Source organism: Trichinella spiralis (genome assembly GCF_000181795.1).
Source record: "Trichinella spiralis strain ISS 195 chromosome Unknown Scfld4, whole genome shotgun sequence".
NCBI lineage: Eukaryota > Metazoa > Nematoda > Enoplea > Trichinellida > Trichinellidae > Trichinella > Trichinella spiralis.
The window spans coordinates 8,978,877-8,998,398 of NW_003526943.1; the positions used below are offsets into that span (position 1 = coordinate 8,978,877).

At 34.8% G+C, this 19,522-nt stretch overlaps 4 protein-coding genes across 4 annotated transcripts; all 4 read right to left on the reverse strand.

The window, feature by feature from the left end:
• Positions 1-4,006: 4,006 nt before the first annotated feature.
• Tsp_02212 (conserved hypothetical protein) lies at positions 4,007-4,769 on the reverse strand. Its single transcript, XM_003377955.1, has 3 exons — positions 4,660-4,769; positions 4,521-4,574; positions 4,007-4,259 (listed from the first exon to the last, which is right to left on the reverse strand). Exons 1-3 carry the CDS (start codon positions 4,767-4,769, stop codon positions 4,007-4,009), a joined length of 417 nt encoding a protein of 138 aa, XP_003378003.1.
• A 1-nt stretch (position 4,770) lies between these two features.
• Positions 4,771-5,386, reverse strand: Tsp_02211 (hypothetical protein). Its single transcript, XM_003377956.1, has 3 exons — positions 5,341-5,386; positions 5,094-5,152; positions 4,771-5,067 (listed from the first exon to the last, which is right to left on the reverse strand). Exons 1-3 carry the CDS (start codon positions 5,384-5,386, stop codon positions 4,771-4,773), a joined length of 402 nt encoding a protein of 133 aa, XP_003378004.1.
• Positions 5,387-6,858: 1,472 nt separating this feature from the next.
• On the reverse strand, positions 6,859-11,724 carry Tsp_02210 (amino acid permease family protein). The gene is made up of 17 exons (XM_003377957.1): positions 11,563-11,724; positions 11,352-11,498; positions 11,233-11,287; positions 11,033-11,163; positions 10,725-10,960; positions 10,303-10,520; positions 10,087-10,248; positions 9,766-9,895; positions 9,577-9,695; positions 9,119-9,467; positions 8,678-8,855; positions 8,388-8,586; positions 8,116-8,242; positions 7,576-7,801; positions 7,425-7,497; positions 7,208-7,253; positions 6,859-7,099 (listed from the first exon to the last, which is right to left on the reverse strand). Exons 1-17 carry the CDS (start codon positions 11,722-11,724, stop codon positions 6,859-6,861), a joined length of 2,799 nt encoding a protein of 932 aa, XP_003378005.1.
• Positions 11,725-12,573: 849 nt separating this feature from the next.
• Tsp_02209 (putative von Willebrand factor type D domain protein) lies at positions 12,574-19,153 on the reverse strand. Its single transcript, XM_003377958.1, has 17 exons — positions 18,757-19,153; positions 17,439-17,757; positions 17,091-17,382; positions 16,862-16,996; positions 16,638-16,803; positions 16,394-16,578; positions 16,030-16,214; positions 15,395-15,646; positions 15,041-15,330; positions 14,728-14,877; positions 14,342-14,521; positions 13,994-14,121; positions 13,854-13,936; positions 13,423-13,616; positions 13,101-13,280; positions 12,750-12,953; positions 12,574-12,602 (listed from the first exon to the last, which is right to left on the reverse strand). Exons 1-17 carry the CDS (start codon positions 19,151-19,153, stop codon positions 12,574-12,576), a joined length of 3,369 nt encoding a protein of 1,122 aa, XP_003378006.1.
• Positions 19,154-19,522: the final 369 nt, after the last annotated feature.

A 19,522-nucleotide genomic window follows, 5' to 3' on the forward strand; every position in this document is an offset into this window, starting at 1 on the left:
ATTTATATTTTATTTAAATTTATTGCATTTTAATAAATATATATAACTTAATTAATTACTTGGCTAGTGATACTTATCTGCGTTGCTACATAAATTCTCATACATGCATATGCGGATTTTCTATTTTAAAAATTAAGGATAAAGTTAATTTTACTTTAATTCTTATATATATATATATGTATATGTTTATATTTATTTATATTACTAACTGATCATAAATCAATAGTGAACTGTATGACAGCGCTTAACAAAAATGTGCTGTTCGAAAAAAATTTGTTTGCAACCAACATTGCAAGCTATGTGTGTGTATAATAATTCCCCACTCAAACGATTCAGCTTTTATCCATTCCATTTTTTTCTGTTGAAAGAAAGTATCAATCTCTGGATTAAACTTTTCATTGCATTCATATTTCCCCTGTGATTTTCTTGTTCGTTAAGATTTCTGCTAATATTTTGCAAGCGCTTTCGTGTTAGGTTTTTTCGTGTCTATTTTTAATAATCTCATTTTCAGATTTTTCATTGTATTGTCTTTACGTCTTAAAATGTGATTTTTGTTTGACTTTCAATGTGCATTATATGATGTTGATGTGTAAATCTTTTTCCCATGTGATTCGCACGTTTACTTTTTAGAATTATGTTCATATCTATATTTCACGAAAGTTTTTGTCTTCTTCACAGTATTTTTACTTTCATAAAATTTATGCCTGGCATTATGAATCCAAATTCATTTTTCGATGCTAAAATAACGATACTGATCTCCAATGTTGCAATGGAATTTTTGTTTTATGCTAGTTTTATCCACTAACTGCTGAAGTTAGGCTTTATAAGGTCTACTGCTGTACATAGCATCATAGAAATAGTCTGGCGTGAGACAATGCAGTACTCCTTTGAGAGCTGCTTCAATAAGCCATGAAGAAGCATAGCTGTTGGATTTTCTAGAATAAATTAAGTCATATTAAGTCAAATTAAGGTATAAATTTTAAATTGCTCAGCCGATGCCTAAAATAAAGAGACAACTAAATTGATTATTAGCTATTGGTGTTTAGCCGTGGATTTGTTACATTTTTCTTTAATCGTATAAAATTAAAGAGAATAAAATATTGTTAACTTAAACAAAAATTTATATTTATATGTATGTGTAAAACACATTTGTGATCTTCATTTACAATTAATTATAAGCTTACAAAGTGCAAGTGAACTCTTCTTATTATTTTTATTTTAACATTAATTTACTTAATATATTTTAATCAGATAAAAGATTAAAAATGTAGAATAAAGAACAATTATTATTGTTGTGTATTGGTGTTGTGTATTGATGTTGTATATCGAATTAATAGAATCCAAAATTATTGATAATATAACCTGATCATCTTCTAATTCATTTACTGTAGCTCATAGATAATATAGTCAGTCAGTTACGAATTTATATAGCGTGTGTGTGTTCAAGTTAGTGTGTCGAATAAACAGTTATCACTTCTACCGAGTCTTTGATCATGGCAGAAACACAACACGTTCTGGCGACGAGGATGGGATCACTCAGACTGGGCCACATCGAAGAATTCGATACATCAAACCCTAAGGAATGGAATTCCTACGCGTCTCGTTTGATGTTCTATTTGGAAGCTAATAAGGTCTCAGCCGACGCTGATAAACGTGCAGTCCTGCTTAGCTCTTGTGGTTCAACGCTTTTTAAGCTTGTGGAATCCCTGTTATCTCCTGCCAAGCCGGTAGAAAGATCGTTCGATGAAATTATAAGTGTCTTGAACGACCATTTTGCGCCTCAGCCTTCTGAAATTGTTAATCGACACATTTTTTATCAGCGTAAGCAACAGCCTGGCGAAACGGTTGCTGAATTCATCGCAGATTTGCGCCGATTGGCTCAAGGTTGTAACTTCGTCGATCTCGAAACGATGCTGCGCGATCGTTTAGTATGTGGCCTGAGAGACGAAGCTGTGCAACTACGATTATTTGCGAAGAAAGTTTTGACGTTCCAAATGGCTCAGGAAGAAGCCCTGTCCGCCGAAGCTGCATGTAAACATGCTAGTGAAATTCGCGCTGTCAATGTCGATTCATCAGCACCGAATATTCATCACATGTCAAGCAAACGTCAAACTTATAAGCAAGCTAATGTATGTGCCAGTTGTGGAGGTCAGCACAATCGAGCGTTATGTCGCTTCAAAAATGCTGTTTGCCGTTGTTGTCAAAAAGTTGGTCACATAGAACGCGTGTGTAGATCTAAACAAAGGCGCTCCAAGCCTCAGGCGAAAGCAAATACTATCTCAGTAGCTGACACGCATCAATCTTATTTGCTAAATCGTATTTCTTGTCGATCTACACCATCCCTTCGCTCACTCAAGCTAAGCGTTTTCCTTAGCATTGAAGGCAAACGTTGTCAGTTAGAAGTTGATTCAGGATCTGACGTGACAATCATTTCCGAGCAAACTTTCGAATATTTGCGGAACAACAACAAAAAGCTAAAATTAGCTCCTACAACGCTCTCTCTCGTCTCATTTCTTGGTAAGCAAGTTAAATTGATGGGAAGTTGTGTTGTCAATGTTGATTATTCAAGCATCCACACACGGCTTAGAATTTTTGTTGCAAAAGGGAACTGCCCTAATTTACTGGGTTTAGAATGGTTTAAACCGTTAGGCATCAGAATCGAAGGTATAAATCATATAAATAGTAGTCCAGTTGAATCGGTACTACGGAAATATAAGGCAGTTTTCACTCCTGACTTGGGTTGTTATGCAGGCGAACCTGTATCGTTGGATCTTGATCCATCAGTTCCTCCTATTCGCATGAAAGCTCGCAAGGTTCCTTTCGCTCTTAAAGAAAAGATCGATATGGAACTAGATAAGCTGGTTAAACAGAAGGTGCTTGAACCAGTTAGTCATCAGGTATGGGCAACCCCAATCGTCACGCCCATGAAACCAGATGGTTCCGTGCGTATTTGTGGTGATTACAAGTGTACCATCAATAAGGCACTTCTGAAGCACGCTTATCCCGTTCCTGCAGTAAGCCACCTCCTTGCATCTCTTGCTGGTGGAAAAGTTTTTGCTAAATTGGATTTAGCTCAAGCTTATCAACAGTTGGTTGTTGATAAAAAAACTGCAGATGCACAAACAATAATCACACATCGAGGTGCATTCAGAGTGAAACGACTACAGTTTGGTGTAAGTGCAGCACCTGGCATATTTCAAGGAGTAATAGATCAACTCACAAAAGGTATCCCGGGAGTATTACCTTACTTCGATGATATCTTGATAGCAGCAAAAGATGAAAGCATACTAGCAAAACGGCTTGCTACGTTATTGAAACGTTTTTATGACGCAGGTCTCCGTTTGAATGCAGAAAAATGCAAATTCTGTTTGCGACGAATCGAATTTTTGGGATTTGACATTGATGCCTCTGGAATTCACCCCTCGAAACAGAAAGTTGCAGCGATCCATAACACACCGCAGCCAAGAAATAAGAAAGAATTGCAAACTTTCTTAGGGTTGCTTAACTTTTATCATTCCTTCCTGCGAAACAAAGCAACCGTAGCCGAACCCTTACATCGGTTACTTGATAAAGAAGCTAAATGGAAATGGACAAACAAACATAAAAAGGCTTTCAACCAAACCAAGCAACTGTTATCATCAGATTGTGTATTAACCCATTACGATGTAAAAAAACCGTTAGTACTCATCTGTGATGCATCCCCTGTTGGAATAGGAGCCGTTCTGTGCCATCAAATGCCGAATGGTAAAGAAGCTCCAATCGCTTTTTATTCGCGAACATTGACTTCTACTGAACGAAACTACGCACAAATTGACAAGGAAGCCCTTGCAATTATAGCGTCAGTAAAGAAATTTCATGATTATCTGTACGGTCGTTCCTTCCAAATCATTACAGATCACAAGCCTTTGTTGGGAATATTTGCTCCCAATAAAGAAACTCCGTACATTCTCTCACCCCGAATGTTACGTTGGACTGTCATGTTAGGCGCTTATGTTTATGACATTTGCTACAGACCAGGAAAGCTTATCGCCAATGCCGATATCTTAAGCCGCCTACCAACTAAAGTCCCAGATGTTGAAATCCCACCACCTCTGGAAGTACTCATGTTGGAATCAGATGACGCTGTGATCATGAAAGCCAACGATATCGCACGAATGTCTTTGAAAGATCCAGTGATATCACGAGTTTTAAATTGGGCGTGGAAAGGATGGCCAGCCAAGTTGTCAGATGAAAAATTCAAACCTTTTTTCAGTAGACAACTGGAAATATCGGTACATAAAGGTTGCTTGCTTTGGGGAAATAGGGTTGTGATTCCATTTCAAGCGCGTTCAAGGCTCCTTACTATGTTACACGATGGTCACCCGGGTATTGTTCGTATGAAAGCTTTGGCAAGAAGCTACTTTTGGTGGCCGAAAATGGATGAGGATATCGAAAAGACTGTGAACACATGTAACGTTTGTCAATCGTCAAGAGCTGCGATGCCTAAAGCTCCTGTTCACTCTTGGGAAACACCAAATAACCCTTGGAGTCGTTTACATATCGATTTTGCAGGCCCCTTCCAAGGAAAGACATTCCTGATAGTTGTAGATGCCTTTTCAAAATGGTTAGAAGTAATTCCAATATCAGAAATGTCAACACGAACGGTAATAGAGGAATTACGTCAGTTGTTCGCAACGCATGGCTTGCCGAACACAATTGTGTCTGACAACGCAGCACAATTTGCTTCTGCTGAATTCCAGCAATTCTTGAAAAGAGGTGCAATCAGACATGCTAGAATTGCCCCGTTTCATCCGGCATCAAACGGACAAGCAGAGAGAATGGTCCGCACGACAAAAGAAGCTTTGCGAAAAATGGTTCACGGAAGCTGGAAACAGCGTCTAGCGAATTTCTTATTTTCACAACGCGTGACACCTTGTGCCACAACCGGGAAAAGTCCGGCTGAACTGCTAATGAAGCGCCGACTGCGAACGGTTCTCGACCGCATCCACCCTGACATCGAAGAAGAAGCGATTGAAGGTAATTGCGACGTGATAAAGCCGGATAAACAAAAAATAAGAATATTCGCACCTGATGATCTTGTGTTTGCGAGAAACTACGCGCATGGACCTAAATGGTGTCCTGCCACCATTGTGGCTCCAACAGGACCCGTGTCCTATAAGGTAAAAACAACTGATGGTCAACTATGGAAACGTCACTTGGACCAGCTGAGAAAACGACACCCTTCCATAGAAGTCACTGATGACACTGAAACCGATGCGAATAAAGCGCAGCAATCAAACATTGCTGACAATCCTTCACAGTCAGAACAGGAAGATTGTCAACAATTAATGGAGAAGTCACCATCGGCTGTTGTAGAACCCATCGCTGAACCCATCACAGAAACCATTGCTGAACAACCAACCAGACCACCGCGGACTCGCAGAAAACCAAAGTGGATGGAGGACTACGTTACTTAATGGGGAAGGGGTGTTGTGTATTGGTGTTGTGTATTGATGTTGTATATCGAATTAATAGAATCCAAGATTATTGATAATATAACCTGATCATCTTCTAATTCATTTACTGTAGCTCATAGATAATATAGTCAGTCAGTTACGAATTTATATAGCGTGTGTGTGTTCAAGTTAGTGTGTCGAATAAACAGTTATCACTTCTACCGAGTCTTTGATCATGGCAGAAACACAACAATTATTTTATTTACAGGTTTAAAGTGAAAAGAAATTTTTATCGATATACATATATGAAAACCTTTTTCATTAAAATTTGCAGATGTAAGATACTTGTATTTAATCTTTACGAGTGAGAGATGGCTCCAGCTAATCCCTCTAGGTTGAACGTAAGTTTTAGGGTTTGTTGACATATGACACATCATAACAACAACACACGCACTAACTACCCAACTGTTTATATCCGTTATTGATCATCATATATACATTTTTACTTAGAGCTTCTTATGACAGTAGATGCTTATGGTACAGCAGCGATTAATCGTGCTATTTTTATTTATTTTGCAAGACTGGTTGATTTGTGGAAGGTTAATAAAAGCAGCTTAATTCCAAAATACCTGTAGTTTAAAGAAACGGCAAACATTCTTTTAAAAGTAGCCGAATTTTCTGAAATTCCACTGGAAAATTTATTTTGTTTCATTGCACAATTTTGACATACTGTCAAAGTTAACTGATATGTGCTACAACACAAAAAGGACTTTTTGCTGTTATGACTTCATTTCACTCTTTTGGCCTGTTGTTAATTAAAAATACTAATAATCAGTATCGAAAAATTAATACCCTAATTAGAGCCTATTTATTATTTATTTAAATAAAGTTATATTTTCATTTGTATCAAGTTTTTGAAAACAGTATTAATAAGGTTCATTAACAGCATAAAAATTAGCATGTCAAAAGCATGTTAATACTTGTCAAGAAATTGTCATTGTCATGGCTACATGATTAGTTTTCGCTTGAAAATTTCTGATTTCAAAAGTAAAACTACTAAATGGGTCAAATGATTGTCTTTATTAATAAAAATATTTTGTGCATGTAATGTTAATAAAGTTCTGGGTAAAATGAATAAAGAAATAAGGTAAAAATTTGAAGGTTGAAAAATTATGCTAAAACTATCCTTCTGAGATTCAATATAAAGAAAATAATAGTCAGTTAAAAAAGAAATAACTTTATTAAAATAAATTTATTACAAATAATGACAAAAAGAAATTGATAATTCTATAAACTGACGATGAACACTGAAATGATATCTAATTCAATCTTTTAAACTTAATAATATTTTTTCCTAAAAAATCAAAGTATATAATTATAATTAAATAAATAAGTATGAAATGAATTAATGAAGTAAAATATCTCAAGAGAAAATAGTGATAACATCTTTTTGAGTTCCACGGACCAAAATCACAGCTTTCAATTTAGTAGTGAGAGTGTCCACGTAATCCAGATATATTGGCATGAACTGCTTATTAGATGGAGGTTCAGGCAAATTAATTATCAATAAACGCGATTCGCCAGATTCACGACGCATCAATTCATTCAAATAAACTGATAAAAGGAAACGCTTCTCGATTGTTTTCCAAGTAACATTTTCATCTCTAAACAATAAGTTTTTTATTTCTTATGTTTCCTTTTTTGTGGAAAATAAATTCAAAAGATTTATAGTTTAAACTAACAAATCACAATCTAATAAGTTTCTCACTTACTTGATAGCTTCATCAAAGCTAATCGTACTTTCTTCAGAACTTTCACCTTAAAAAATGTAAAATGTATAACAAAAAAGTTTGTAAGTTTGTTAATTATGAAAAAGTAATTGGAAAACTCTTCACAATATAAATAATATATCAACTAAATATATTTAATTTAGTTTATTTAATTGAAATACAATTTCATATACTAAACTAAATCAAAAAAATGCCATACTTCCTTGGTTTTCTGCATCTTTAGTATCGAGCACTTGATCTGTTTCCTCTTTTGCTTTTTTCTCATCCCCTTGCTATACATAACATAGTAATTAAATGTTTTTTTTGTAATTCTAAAGATTTTTTAATTTAAAGTAAGTTAAAATATATACTTCCAAACCAAGTTCAGCAGCCAATTTTCTACGAGTTGAAAGAAAATTTTTAACTTCATCGTTCTGATCGTATTTCAATAGCGGCATTTCCACAACTTCAACTTTTGCATCAATTCTCAAATTATAAACCCATTTTTTCAACTGGTCATGAATTGTCCTAAGATTTTCTCCATGATTAACGACAGCATATATTCGAACTTTACAATTTTTCCAAATTCTGTGCTTTCTGAAATTTATGAAAATCAAAAATTTTGATTCAATTTTAAAATGCTTCAAAACGCTAAAAATTTCACAAAACTTTATAAATTTTAGAATTTTGCTAAATTTATTTTGCTTGTTTTATTTGCGTTGCATTACTTTTAAAAATGACCTATATTTCGCAACTGTTTAACACTATTATTATTAATAATTTTATATGCTTCTTATTCAGTTTAACTCAGTGCATTAAATAAAGAAAGTAAGTAAAATAAAATAAAATAAAATAAAATAAATTATCATAAATTTGAATAAGGATGTAAAAATAATATGCAGATGACTTACTTCAATAAAACTGTTAACATTACCTGCATCCCACCATCGTGCGCAAGCCACCAAACATCAATATTTCCGCTTAAAGTTTCATTCAGACTAGGAATATGTCCTTTTGGTATAATCAAAGATTTGGATGCTGTACATCGATAAAATAGCGAATCTGTAATAATATTAATAAATTAAAAATGATAAAAGCACTGTTAATTATGCTTGTATAAATGAATAAATAAATAAAAATAAATTAGTTAAAAATATATATATATAGTCAGCAGTATACGTACAAAGAAAGTCCCAATATTTTACATTCGTCATTTTCCATGTTTTAAGGCGGTGAGGCCAGTCAGTAATAATAATATTTGGACGAAGTCCTCCAATTCCTGCTCCAAGTGTGTGAATCCATACTGCTTCCCCTACATCTTTACAAGGAATAACACGAACGTATGCTTTAATTTTCATCGTTTTCAACACATCTTTTAGTTTCTAAATTAACATTTTAATATGAAATTTCAAAACGTTCATCATTTAAAAATCACTAAAATCAGATCATCGGTTAAAATTTATCAAATCTTACTGCAGTTTCGGCAGATATCAATTGGTTCGTGGTATCATTTTCTTCTTTCATTTCAATAAATGTAGTAAGCATTAGGAAACCACCACCTTCTTCAAGTGCCGCAGCAAACAAAAGGGCAGGGTCTTTCATTATCTGTTCCTTCGTTTTATCCGGTTTTATAAAGAGCAATACGTGAGGTCTAAAAAAGATTTTTCTTTTACTACTATTTATAAGCAATGTTATAAAAAACGTATAAACCTCCAATTTTTGGGATGCATATCTTTATCTTCAAGCTTTGCTAAAACATAATGAGCAGTAGTAAAACGGAAACCTTCTGTTCCGTGACCCCATTCTTTTTTTTCCCTAAATATGGATATTTAAAATAATTAATTAAAGATATTAATTTTTTAAATTCACCCGTGGTATTCGACATATTTATATATGCACAAGCACATGACTAACACAATAACCGCATAGTCAAAATGAGTGCTAAACATAATGAAGAACCCTAATATTGCTCCAAGCAGTGAAAGTGTCCAATGATAATATTTGAAACGTGGACGCCAGTTTGGCATTTTCAAGAGTGTTTGCAAAGTGCAGGCAATATTGATAAAACAATAACAAATCAGAAAGAAAAAGTCCACTATTGGAGCAATGTGGTCAACGGCTCCGATCAAAATGGTCAATTCAGCAATGAAAGCCGATAACAACAATGCACGACATGGTTCATTTTTGCTTGTAACTTTTCCAAAAGATTGCAACTTTGCCACAAGATTATCTTTCGCTACTGCTTGAATTAATCTAGCCGCACCTACAACAACAGTATAACTTTGAAGAATTGAAATTTTAATTTGAAAAAAAGTAATTTCAATTATTTGTAAGCATACAGTTTGTTTCAATAGCATTAAAATAGAACTTACTGAATAGCGATTGTAAACCGGCTCCAAACGTTGATGCCAAACAACCTACGACAACTAGCCATTCTGTTGGCCATGAAAGCTGACCAGACACAAGACTACCACCCAAACTTTCACCATACCTTTGAACAATCATGTGTATTTACTTCATGAAAATAAAAATAATTGATTTAAATTAAAATTCTCATTTACTTATCCATCAGAAGAGCTCTGTCTATTGCCGTTCCGTAAAACAGTGTATAAGAAATGAAAACAAAAGAAGTAGTCAACTGGGCTGCAATAGTGCCAACCGGAATAGAATGTTGAGGATCTGCCAAATCACCTGAAATGGAAATTTTTAGTAAAAATAATAAAAACAGACAAAACAAATAAATGATCAAAATTAAATTATATGAAATGCATGGCTTATGACTTAAGACTGCTTTTATCAAAGATAATTGTCTCTTAGATTGTTAATTTAATCAATTGCCTGAAATGTCAATAGATTTCTGCGTAAAAAAATTCACATTTTACCTGATAAATTGCATCCAGTCATTATTCCAGTAACAGCTGGAAAATATATGGCCAAAAGAGTGTAAAACGTAGATGTAATATCCTGTGTTACTTCAACGCCAGATAACCCTTTCTCTCCAGGAGCAGCCTCGCCAGCTTTCATGTAATATGAGTGCAAATTGTCTATTTCATGCGAATATTATATATAAACATGTCACAGATATTCAAGTATCTTACTTTTGTAATGCTGTGAAAGCATGCCATGACGAACGATGCGTAAAGTTACGTTGTGATTCAAAAAGTAAGGATCACAAGTAGTGCCATTTCCAGAACTGTTGACTCCGCAGTATAAGTTCCACAAAGTACCGTTTTCTTCTTTGGTGCAACTTGAATCAATTGTGCCGTTCACTATCAGAGGCAAACGTTTAATTGCTTTGTCACCAACCATGCATATTCTGAAATATTCACTTTTCAAAATTACATTTAAAAATTAAAAATAAATATTATTATTCAAGTTATAAATGAAAAAATTTCCATTCAACTTTATTTAAAATCTTCCGAAGTGCAAATTTATTTTCAAAATACAAAAATTAAAAAATTTTCCTATTATTAAATATTTATTTCAAAAATTTGCCTAATAATTATATAAATTGAATTACCTATCACTGTCGGTGTTGTTGTAAACAAATGATCCTGTGTAGACGCCAATGATGGATATGATCACACAGAATAAACTAATCGGGGCAAACGTCTGCGTAACTTTTACACCGCATGCGGCAATGCAAACGATGATCAGCAGCAGAATTGTCCCATAAATTCGAAAATTGTTTGCCATTTCCTCATCGGTTCTTAGCAGGGCGGTGCCGAATTGAGGCAAATCTTGAGCCACGTACGTCTTAATTTAAAAGATTATTTTCCGAGACACCGAAATAGTGGAAGAGGGGAGGGGGGTGGGAATTTCACTTACCAAAAACACCTCCACATGACCAACAACGTACATAGCCGTGGCGACTGCATTGGCTAAGAAGAATAGTATTCCAATTGAAGCTCCAAATTCTGGACTCAGATTCCGAGAAATTACAAAATACGGACCGCCTTCTAAATTTGTTATGAAACAAATCAACATTTCAGTTGTTTTTGATTTGGAAACTTTTCAAAATTTCAAACCTTCAAAAACTCCATTGGTTGCAATTGCTGACAAAGAGATGCTGGTTAAAAATGTCTAAACAGAACAATTGAAGCAACACATAACATCTGCTTCGAACACTTTTGAAAACTGATTTTACCAGAAAAGAGCACATCGAAACAATAATCAACGATTGAATCAAGCCGGCCATTCCAACAATCCAATGCAAACGAATGAACATGATGACTCCAAATATGTTTTGAATTGTTGGCAAAAACACTCCAAGCATTGTTCCCAGTTTAGCACTCTAAATTTGACGATTTAGTTATTTGATTCATTGTTTATAATAATTACAAAAAAAAGAAGCTTACTTTTTTAAATCGATTTTCAAGTAGTGCTTCATTTTTCTGAACATACTCTCCCAGAGGTATGCATCGGCTATTTTGCGATGATTTGCATACATTCATAACATCAGTAACGTTGCCAACGGCAGTGGTTTCATCACGATTCGAGTTTGTATTTGAGGAATCCATGTTATTCATCAAATACTTACTAAAATTACTTGAAAAGAAAAGTCAACGCAGCAGTGTGTTCTTTCTCAGCTACTGTTTCAGTTTAATGTAAGCTTTTTTTTGAAAACTGACACTCGAACAACACTTTAAACATTCCCTTTAATCTATAGTTTAGCTTATTTTAAATTGATTTTAGTTTAAATAAAGCTGCTGTTTTTAAAGTTATGAGTAAAACACAGCAAGGTTCACAAATACATAAAATTTTAATGTTGACAAATTTTCTGTCCAGAATAATTTAATAGAAATAAAACTGACACTCAGGACTAAGGAACTGTAATTTTGTGTTGCACAGTCCATTCAAACTAACCGCTTCAACACTCGTATTAATTCTGGATGCTTCAACTAAATTCAGTTTTCCTATTACAACAGTACAAGCACACAAACACAAAAATATTTGGATATAATATATATTATTATCGATAACTTTTGAAAACCAAACTGTGAAAAGTGAATGCTAAAGTAGTTAAACAAATGTATTTCAATGCGTTTTATTCGTTTTTGCAAAATATCTTAATATCAGTCTTCAAACATAGAAGCAACGCAATTCTAATAAATAATAATAAATAAATAAAGCAGTTTTCTTTCTATCTGGTAAAAGTATACAAGTTGGAAAGAATCACTGCATATGTCATTAGTTCAGGAATCGGTTATATTTTAATAACTTTACCAGTAAATGCGGGCAAATTTACCAAAAAAAAGTTGAACAACCAGTAAAATTTCAAAATAAACTTAAAAATCATATATATATAACAGAGAATTATTTTTCTTCTTTGTCCTCATAATTTTCAATGAACAAAATTGATCCAACAGTTATCGACCAGCTTCGGATTTTAAATAAGCTAAAATAACACAAACATTTCGAAATTAATCATTTTATATATCAGTCGAAACAATTTTTATCAACGGACAAACTTATATGAATGACTACATGATGTTTTGTGTATTTATATTTAAAAAATTGTTTATGTTATTGTAAAAAAGCTTACTTTTGAGTGGGATGCTGTGATTTTGCAAAACTTTGGGCAATTTTATCTGATCAGTCTGACATTTGTTGCCAGCCATACGTTGTCTGTATTTGGGTAGCCAGTGCACTCGATAGCAATAGTAGAAAATTGAAAAGAAAAACATAAGGAAAAGCAATGTGGACAAAATACCAGTCGTCCATTTCAATGCATACTCTTCTGATTTTGCTGAAACAACCACGAAAAATAAAATGATAGAAAAACAAATTTTACACGATAAATTAAAAGAACTTGTATTTAGTATTAGTATTAATTTACAAATCAAAATTATACAAATAATATCGTGCTGTATGTTCATATTAAAAAGTAAAATACTTCTGCACCAAACATGCCAGCCTGGAGTCCATGTTCCATTAACGCAGGTTCTTTGGATTGTTCCATGCAAAAAGTATTCTGGTCGACACGAAAACGTAACCGTCACACCGCTTAAATAATTATTTCCTGGTGGCATTTTCACAGCACCAACAGCTTTCCAAAGAGGACCACAGCTCAACCCTACAATAATGAATACCCTACAATAATTTCTACAGTTTAATATTGAAAAAGATTTTAGTATCAAAAAAAACTTAAGTAAAAATTATACATGTTCTGCTTCACTTTTATAAAAAAAACAAATACAGATATATAAAATTCATACATTTCTTAGAGCCGGAAGCTTGAATGGATAAAAATTGTTCTTCGGCACTTTTAGTATAAATTGCCCACGTTTTCACACCAGTGCTGACAAACATCTGCTTGCATGGAACGTTATTTTGACAAGCACGTTGAATGTCGTCGTCTCTGATTTCCAGTGCTGCTTTTCCTCTAATTTCCAAATCATCAAATGAAGGCCTGTAATTCGACTGGGAAAACAAAAGTGGATTGTTCAACGGTTGAGAAAAATCATTGAACAGCACAGGACCAATGAACGCATTCGAGCCGTCAACTTTCCCTCAAATTGAAGCAACATTTTAAAAAAATTAAAAATAAAATTAAAATCCATTATGCGTACATTTTTCACCGAATTCATAATACACCGTTGATGCATCCGGCAGAACATAGCATTGCTTGCCGCTTACTGGAACGTACCTCGTGTTTGGAGGCTGCAAGTCGTCGTCCGCATTCTCATTGTAAACACCAAGCAAACCGTAAGTGCTGTAGCGAACTTTTCGCTTAAATAAAACAGCATATTAATTATTAAAATTTAAATTAAATTAAAAAATTACCACAGCTGATGATTGAATGAATGAATTTGGCAAAGTGACCGTAACATCCAACATGCCACTTTTTTCACGAACAACAACACCAGCTCCGCTAAGAAGTTGAATGTGCATCTCGGACTGGTCAAAATTTCTAGCTGGACTCCAAACATTCAGACCTATTTCATTTGGGAAAATCAAATTCAAATTTGTCATTATTAATATTGTATATTATTTCTTTTTTTAAATAGTCAAAAATTCACAGAGAAAATTCAAATTCATTTTCAATAAATTTCATTTACTTCATTTAACAGTTTTATGCAGTATAATTTTCCTACCAATTGAAAGTACGAAAAAGAATAAACAACAATAAAATACCTTTAAATTGTTGAACTTTTGTGTCAAAGGTATCAAAGTGACGTAGAATTCCTCTGACAAATACGTCAGTTTTATAACGCCATCGTCGAAACTCTTTTCTTGCCAAAATTTGCACTACATCTGAATCATTTTCACGCAACGCCACACCCGTGATTATGGTGGAATTCGGATAAACATCCCCTGAAATCGGTAAAAATATGCAAAATTGATATGAGAAAAAAATAATAAATTTCAAAAATAAATCTCAACAGCTGAGTAAACTTCAATAAATTAAAAAATAAAATACGTTCACGATGAACGTATCAAAATAAAAAGTATTACAAAAGCTTTGTAAATGGACTTAAAAAATCAAAGTTTTTTTCTTTTGAAATAAAGGCTAAAAATACATCTTGTTTTTGGCGGCTGCTCCAGTCGAATTTGAACCGTAAGCTTATGCTGAGGATGATCACTCTTCATCAACAAATAGTAACCTTTGCCGTTGAAACGGTACTTTACACCATCAAAAGTGATAAAATGGACGCCACCATAAGCGAATCCTGAAATGTGTTGAATAATGTTACTAATTTTTCAAATATTAGCATCACTTTTAAATTAATCATACGAGTAAATAAAAATAATTATTATCAATTATTCACTATTTGATTCACCGATTTAACGTAAATTAATTATTTATTAAACGAAATACTGAAAGAATATCACCTGCAGCTGGTGGAATGTATCCCTGACAGCTGCGCGTTTGACGACGCCAAAATAGAAATGAACACTTGTCAGCGAATCGACAGCACATATGATAGGGTGCTAAATCGTGAAACCAGTTGGACAACGACGGGATGTACGGCGGCATCTGATAAGGATATGAACCAAACATATGCGCCCGATATGGCAAGCCTGGACTATAGTAACGAAGTACGTCAAGATCTTCGAAATCATCCGAATGCAACAGCCAGCCATCAAAATCATAACAGCACACTGTTTGACCGCCACTCCAACTAGAATCAAATAATTCATCGGTTGAATGGAATACAGTTTGAAAAATTGATTCGAAAAAATTACGCTGCGTGAGTGGACATGACACAGTGTGAAGAACCACGATGATAATAGCAGCCACCATCACCATTCATATCGCATTCCAAATAGGGCATAAAACGGCCAACGTCAAAAAGAGCTTGATCAAGAGTACAAGGACACGGCTGTAGATCCATCCAAAAATTTCGCCACTTTCCGTCTTTTTCATACCATTCAATGCATCGTTTCAATGCCCAATCAGGTCCCAAATTTTTCTCCCAATCACGTAAAAAGTACCAACTGAATGATGTCAACATGGAATAGAGTACTCTACAGCGAAGTATATAAGTTACATGAAAGGGCATGCAAAAGGGGATATTCATCGTGATAACTGAAACATCTCAAATTTACCCCAAATCTGTACGATCTTTGACTGAAACACGCACCACACCAAAGTCATAATTTTTCCACTTGTCTAACAAAGCAGGATCTTTAGGTCTAGAAAGCTTTTTCGGGGAAAATTCATAAAAGCCAACATTGTTAACATTTTCAGCTATTATTCCAACGCGTTCAAATTTATGCATTTCAGCATTTTCCCAATACCTTAAATTCAACAAACACCAAATTGTACAAGTTAGCATAACTGTTTATAAAGACAATAATGATCGAAACAATTTCTTTACCCGAATAAATCGATGGTCACTTTTGCATTTGGAATATTTGTCAAATTCTTTGCAGACCACGTAATTGAAAGTAAATCCGGTGTAGGATTATCGAAAGCATTCAACTGGTAATTGAGAACGTCTCGCCGAAGAACGACACCAGGAACAGCTCTGTCAGGAGGTACTAAAGAGCAAATAATCGAATACTACATGAAAATATGGAATTCGTAAAATTGCTAAAGTTGTAATTTTAAAAATTATTTTCAAAGACAAAAAGTTGTGTCTGTGAATGCGTGTGTCTCTGTTTGTGGTTATTATTACCAAAATAAAAAATCCCAATGTACGGATAAGTGCGACCGCCATCGGATGAAATTTTAACACTAACCAATCCGACCCGGTGAAATTTTGGAAGAACACATTGTGCTCGATGAATGCTCAACCTGCTGCAGATGACGACAAGTTCGTCAAAGAGAACATGCACCGTGTTTCGAGGCATCAAACACTGTCCAGTTACATTGACAGCTATTCCACCCAACATTGTTCCTCTGTCCGGTGCAATTACCAAGTATCCTTAAAATGGTATATTTTTTTAAATGAAAAATATTTATGAAAACAAAATTAAAGCATACCTGAACTTGCATTGCTACATCCACCACGAATAATTTCTTCGTCAACCCTGTACATCCATCTTCCAGGAATGCTGACAGAAGAAAATGTAGCCAATTTGAATATTTCCCCTCTTGCACTGTACGGCATGGCGGTGAATCCGGTTCCATTCCCACCATTGAAACCTGCCTGAAGTAGAATATCATTTTAAACCCTTGGGTCCATTTTCGTCTGATTTGAAACTCACAATTGCAGACTGATATCCACCTCGACCACGCAACGAGCCAGCGTCGGTGGATGAAGTCCAATTCAAAGTTGCATAATTGAAAATAGTATAACTTCGAATTTCATCTGTTAAAAGGACCAATTGAAATGTATTTTGCTAAAAGATAAATTTGTTATTTTTTTCTAAAATCTTTGATATACATTCGATTATATTGAAAATTTTTCAAAAAAACTTTTGACCACATTCATACCCAACGTTTTGCATTTTCATAATCTTGTAGGTTGACAATTTTCGGAGCACCGCCGAAAGCCATACGTTCCCACGTGACAATCAACGCGTGCAAAGCTCGAAATCCATTAGCACCGTTCACACCGTCCTGCAAATCAGATGTCAACAAGTCCAAGAGTTGATCATCTTCAACGTAGCCAGAATGAATTCGGCGATATTTGGGTTTTTCGGTTTGTGAATGCAAAAAATTCACATCCTGATTCTGGGATTTTTTGGAGTAAAAATTCACTTCATCACCAGAAGAAGCGACGGTTCTAAAGATTGAAATGCTGCTGCATTCGGTGAGGCAAATAAATTTGCATAAAATCACCTGTGAACAGTACGATACCAGACGTTGCTTATTCGAGTGCTGCCGGTGTATTGAAATGTAGCCCTGCTCAGAAAGGGTGCAATAAATGAAGGATCCTGCCTTTCTGGCCATTTGGGATTCGGGAACGTGTAAGGCGGCTGAATCCACTTGGAGCGACCGAAAGAAATGAATCCATTCGGAGAAATGAATGTGTAATTGAAACGAAAGCCGTAGTAGGGGAAGAAAAAATCCAAATCGATTTGAGTTTCATGATTGGGTCGATCCACAAGCACCGCATCGTGCATTTCTTTTCCATACTGATACAAATTTTTCCACTCTTCTATAAGTAAAAAATGAGGAAATAAAAAAATCTCACCAAATCTACAAAATTTCTCTCGATGATTATTCACAATCTCACTGCATGTCGTTATTCAAGAATAAATGAACAAGCATAAACAAATTTGCACAAAAAAAATAATATATTTGAGATTATTTTTTAATGAATCTGAATGAATATATGTATATATATTTATAATTGGAAATCACTTTTTTGATTTTTATTTTCAACTGTTCGACCATGTTCTAAGGATTGAGACCAGTAACTGGGAATGTTGGGCTGGGGCCATATCTGGCATTGAATATGAGGGAAGAAATTTTCACCAGCAAAGATGAAATAGAAGTAGAAAAGAAAAGCCGCCTGTTGTCCAGTTAGCATGATGCTGCCGCTATTTCAACACTCAATGCTGATCAAATTGCAAACGTCAACAGAATTTGAAGCCTCCAGAAACAGGTCGGCAACGACTAAGCGGCAAGTTCACTTGCGCATCCCCATCGTCGGAACGTTCTTTGCTCATGATCAACACTTTGATCAAGTGTACACTGGAAGCAGGGTCCAGTTTTGACAAACAATCTGTTTGTCTGACTTCGATAAACAAACATGATACCGTTGGGAAATCCGCTCAATTCAAATAGCTTCATCCGTCCATTCACCATTAAGACGATAATCTTCCACTGCCCAGGGCTGACTGCTCAAATCCAGAGCCGCTTCTTTCTGTCTCACGGACCGGAGGTTGATTTAACAGTTTGAAAAAATATTTATTTAAATTAAAAAAAACAATAATAATAATAATAAATTCGTCATGAGAGAAAAAAAAACTTCAAGAGCGACGCTTGGAATGAACTTTTCGTTTGGATTCTTTGATAATTTTTGTAAAAGCTGTCATCGACAGAAGCATCAGGTGAATTTGATTTTTCCTCAATTCGAACGTCTGCTTCAGCTCTTGACTTTTTCGCTTGGCTTCTTCGACTTCTTTCAAAAGTTCCGCCTTCTTCTGCTCACTTTCCTCCCTGGTTGGATATTGGTTGATCAGCTGGGCCATCAGATGGCATTGTTCCCGGTGCTTGCGCAACAATTTCGCCGATTCCACTTCCGAGCGGTATTTTTTGGCCATTTCCATCTGTTCGGCCCGTTGTTTATCATAATCTCGACCAAGATTGCGAAAATATTCCAACTCTTTGAGCAAAGATTCCCGAAGCAACCTCGATCTCAGCATTGCCATGTCGGCTCGACGAAGCAAATCCTTGATCTCTTCCCGCTTCACCGAATCCACTGTTTGGCAGTTGAAATAGTCGACAATCTCTTGGCCAATCAAATTCAAACACCGCTCGTCCCCCTGGCCGTCGCCGTCGGCCAACAATTTTCGTCTCATTACCGGATCGATAATTTTGCTTGCCATTTTTTCTTTCAAACTACCAAAAATATAAAAACGAATAATAATTTTAAAACAGAAAAGCAAATTTAAAAACTTAAAAAACCAATTCATCAGTGACATTCAAAATCATTAGAAAAATATTTTTTGGTGAATAATTATGCATTATTCTCAAATGCCAAAACATTAAAGTTGAAAGTAGACACTGCGAAGATAAATCGTTTTTTAAAATAATAAATAATCATGGTATAAGACAATAATAATTTCACGTAAAACCAGTACAGTGTTCAAAATATCAGCTTACATATGCTGTCAAATTATGCATATCAATCAATCAATCAATCAATCAGTTCAATATACAAAAGCATACAAACTTTTTCAGAACTGCACTAACTG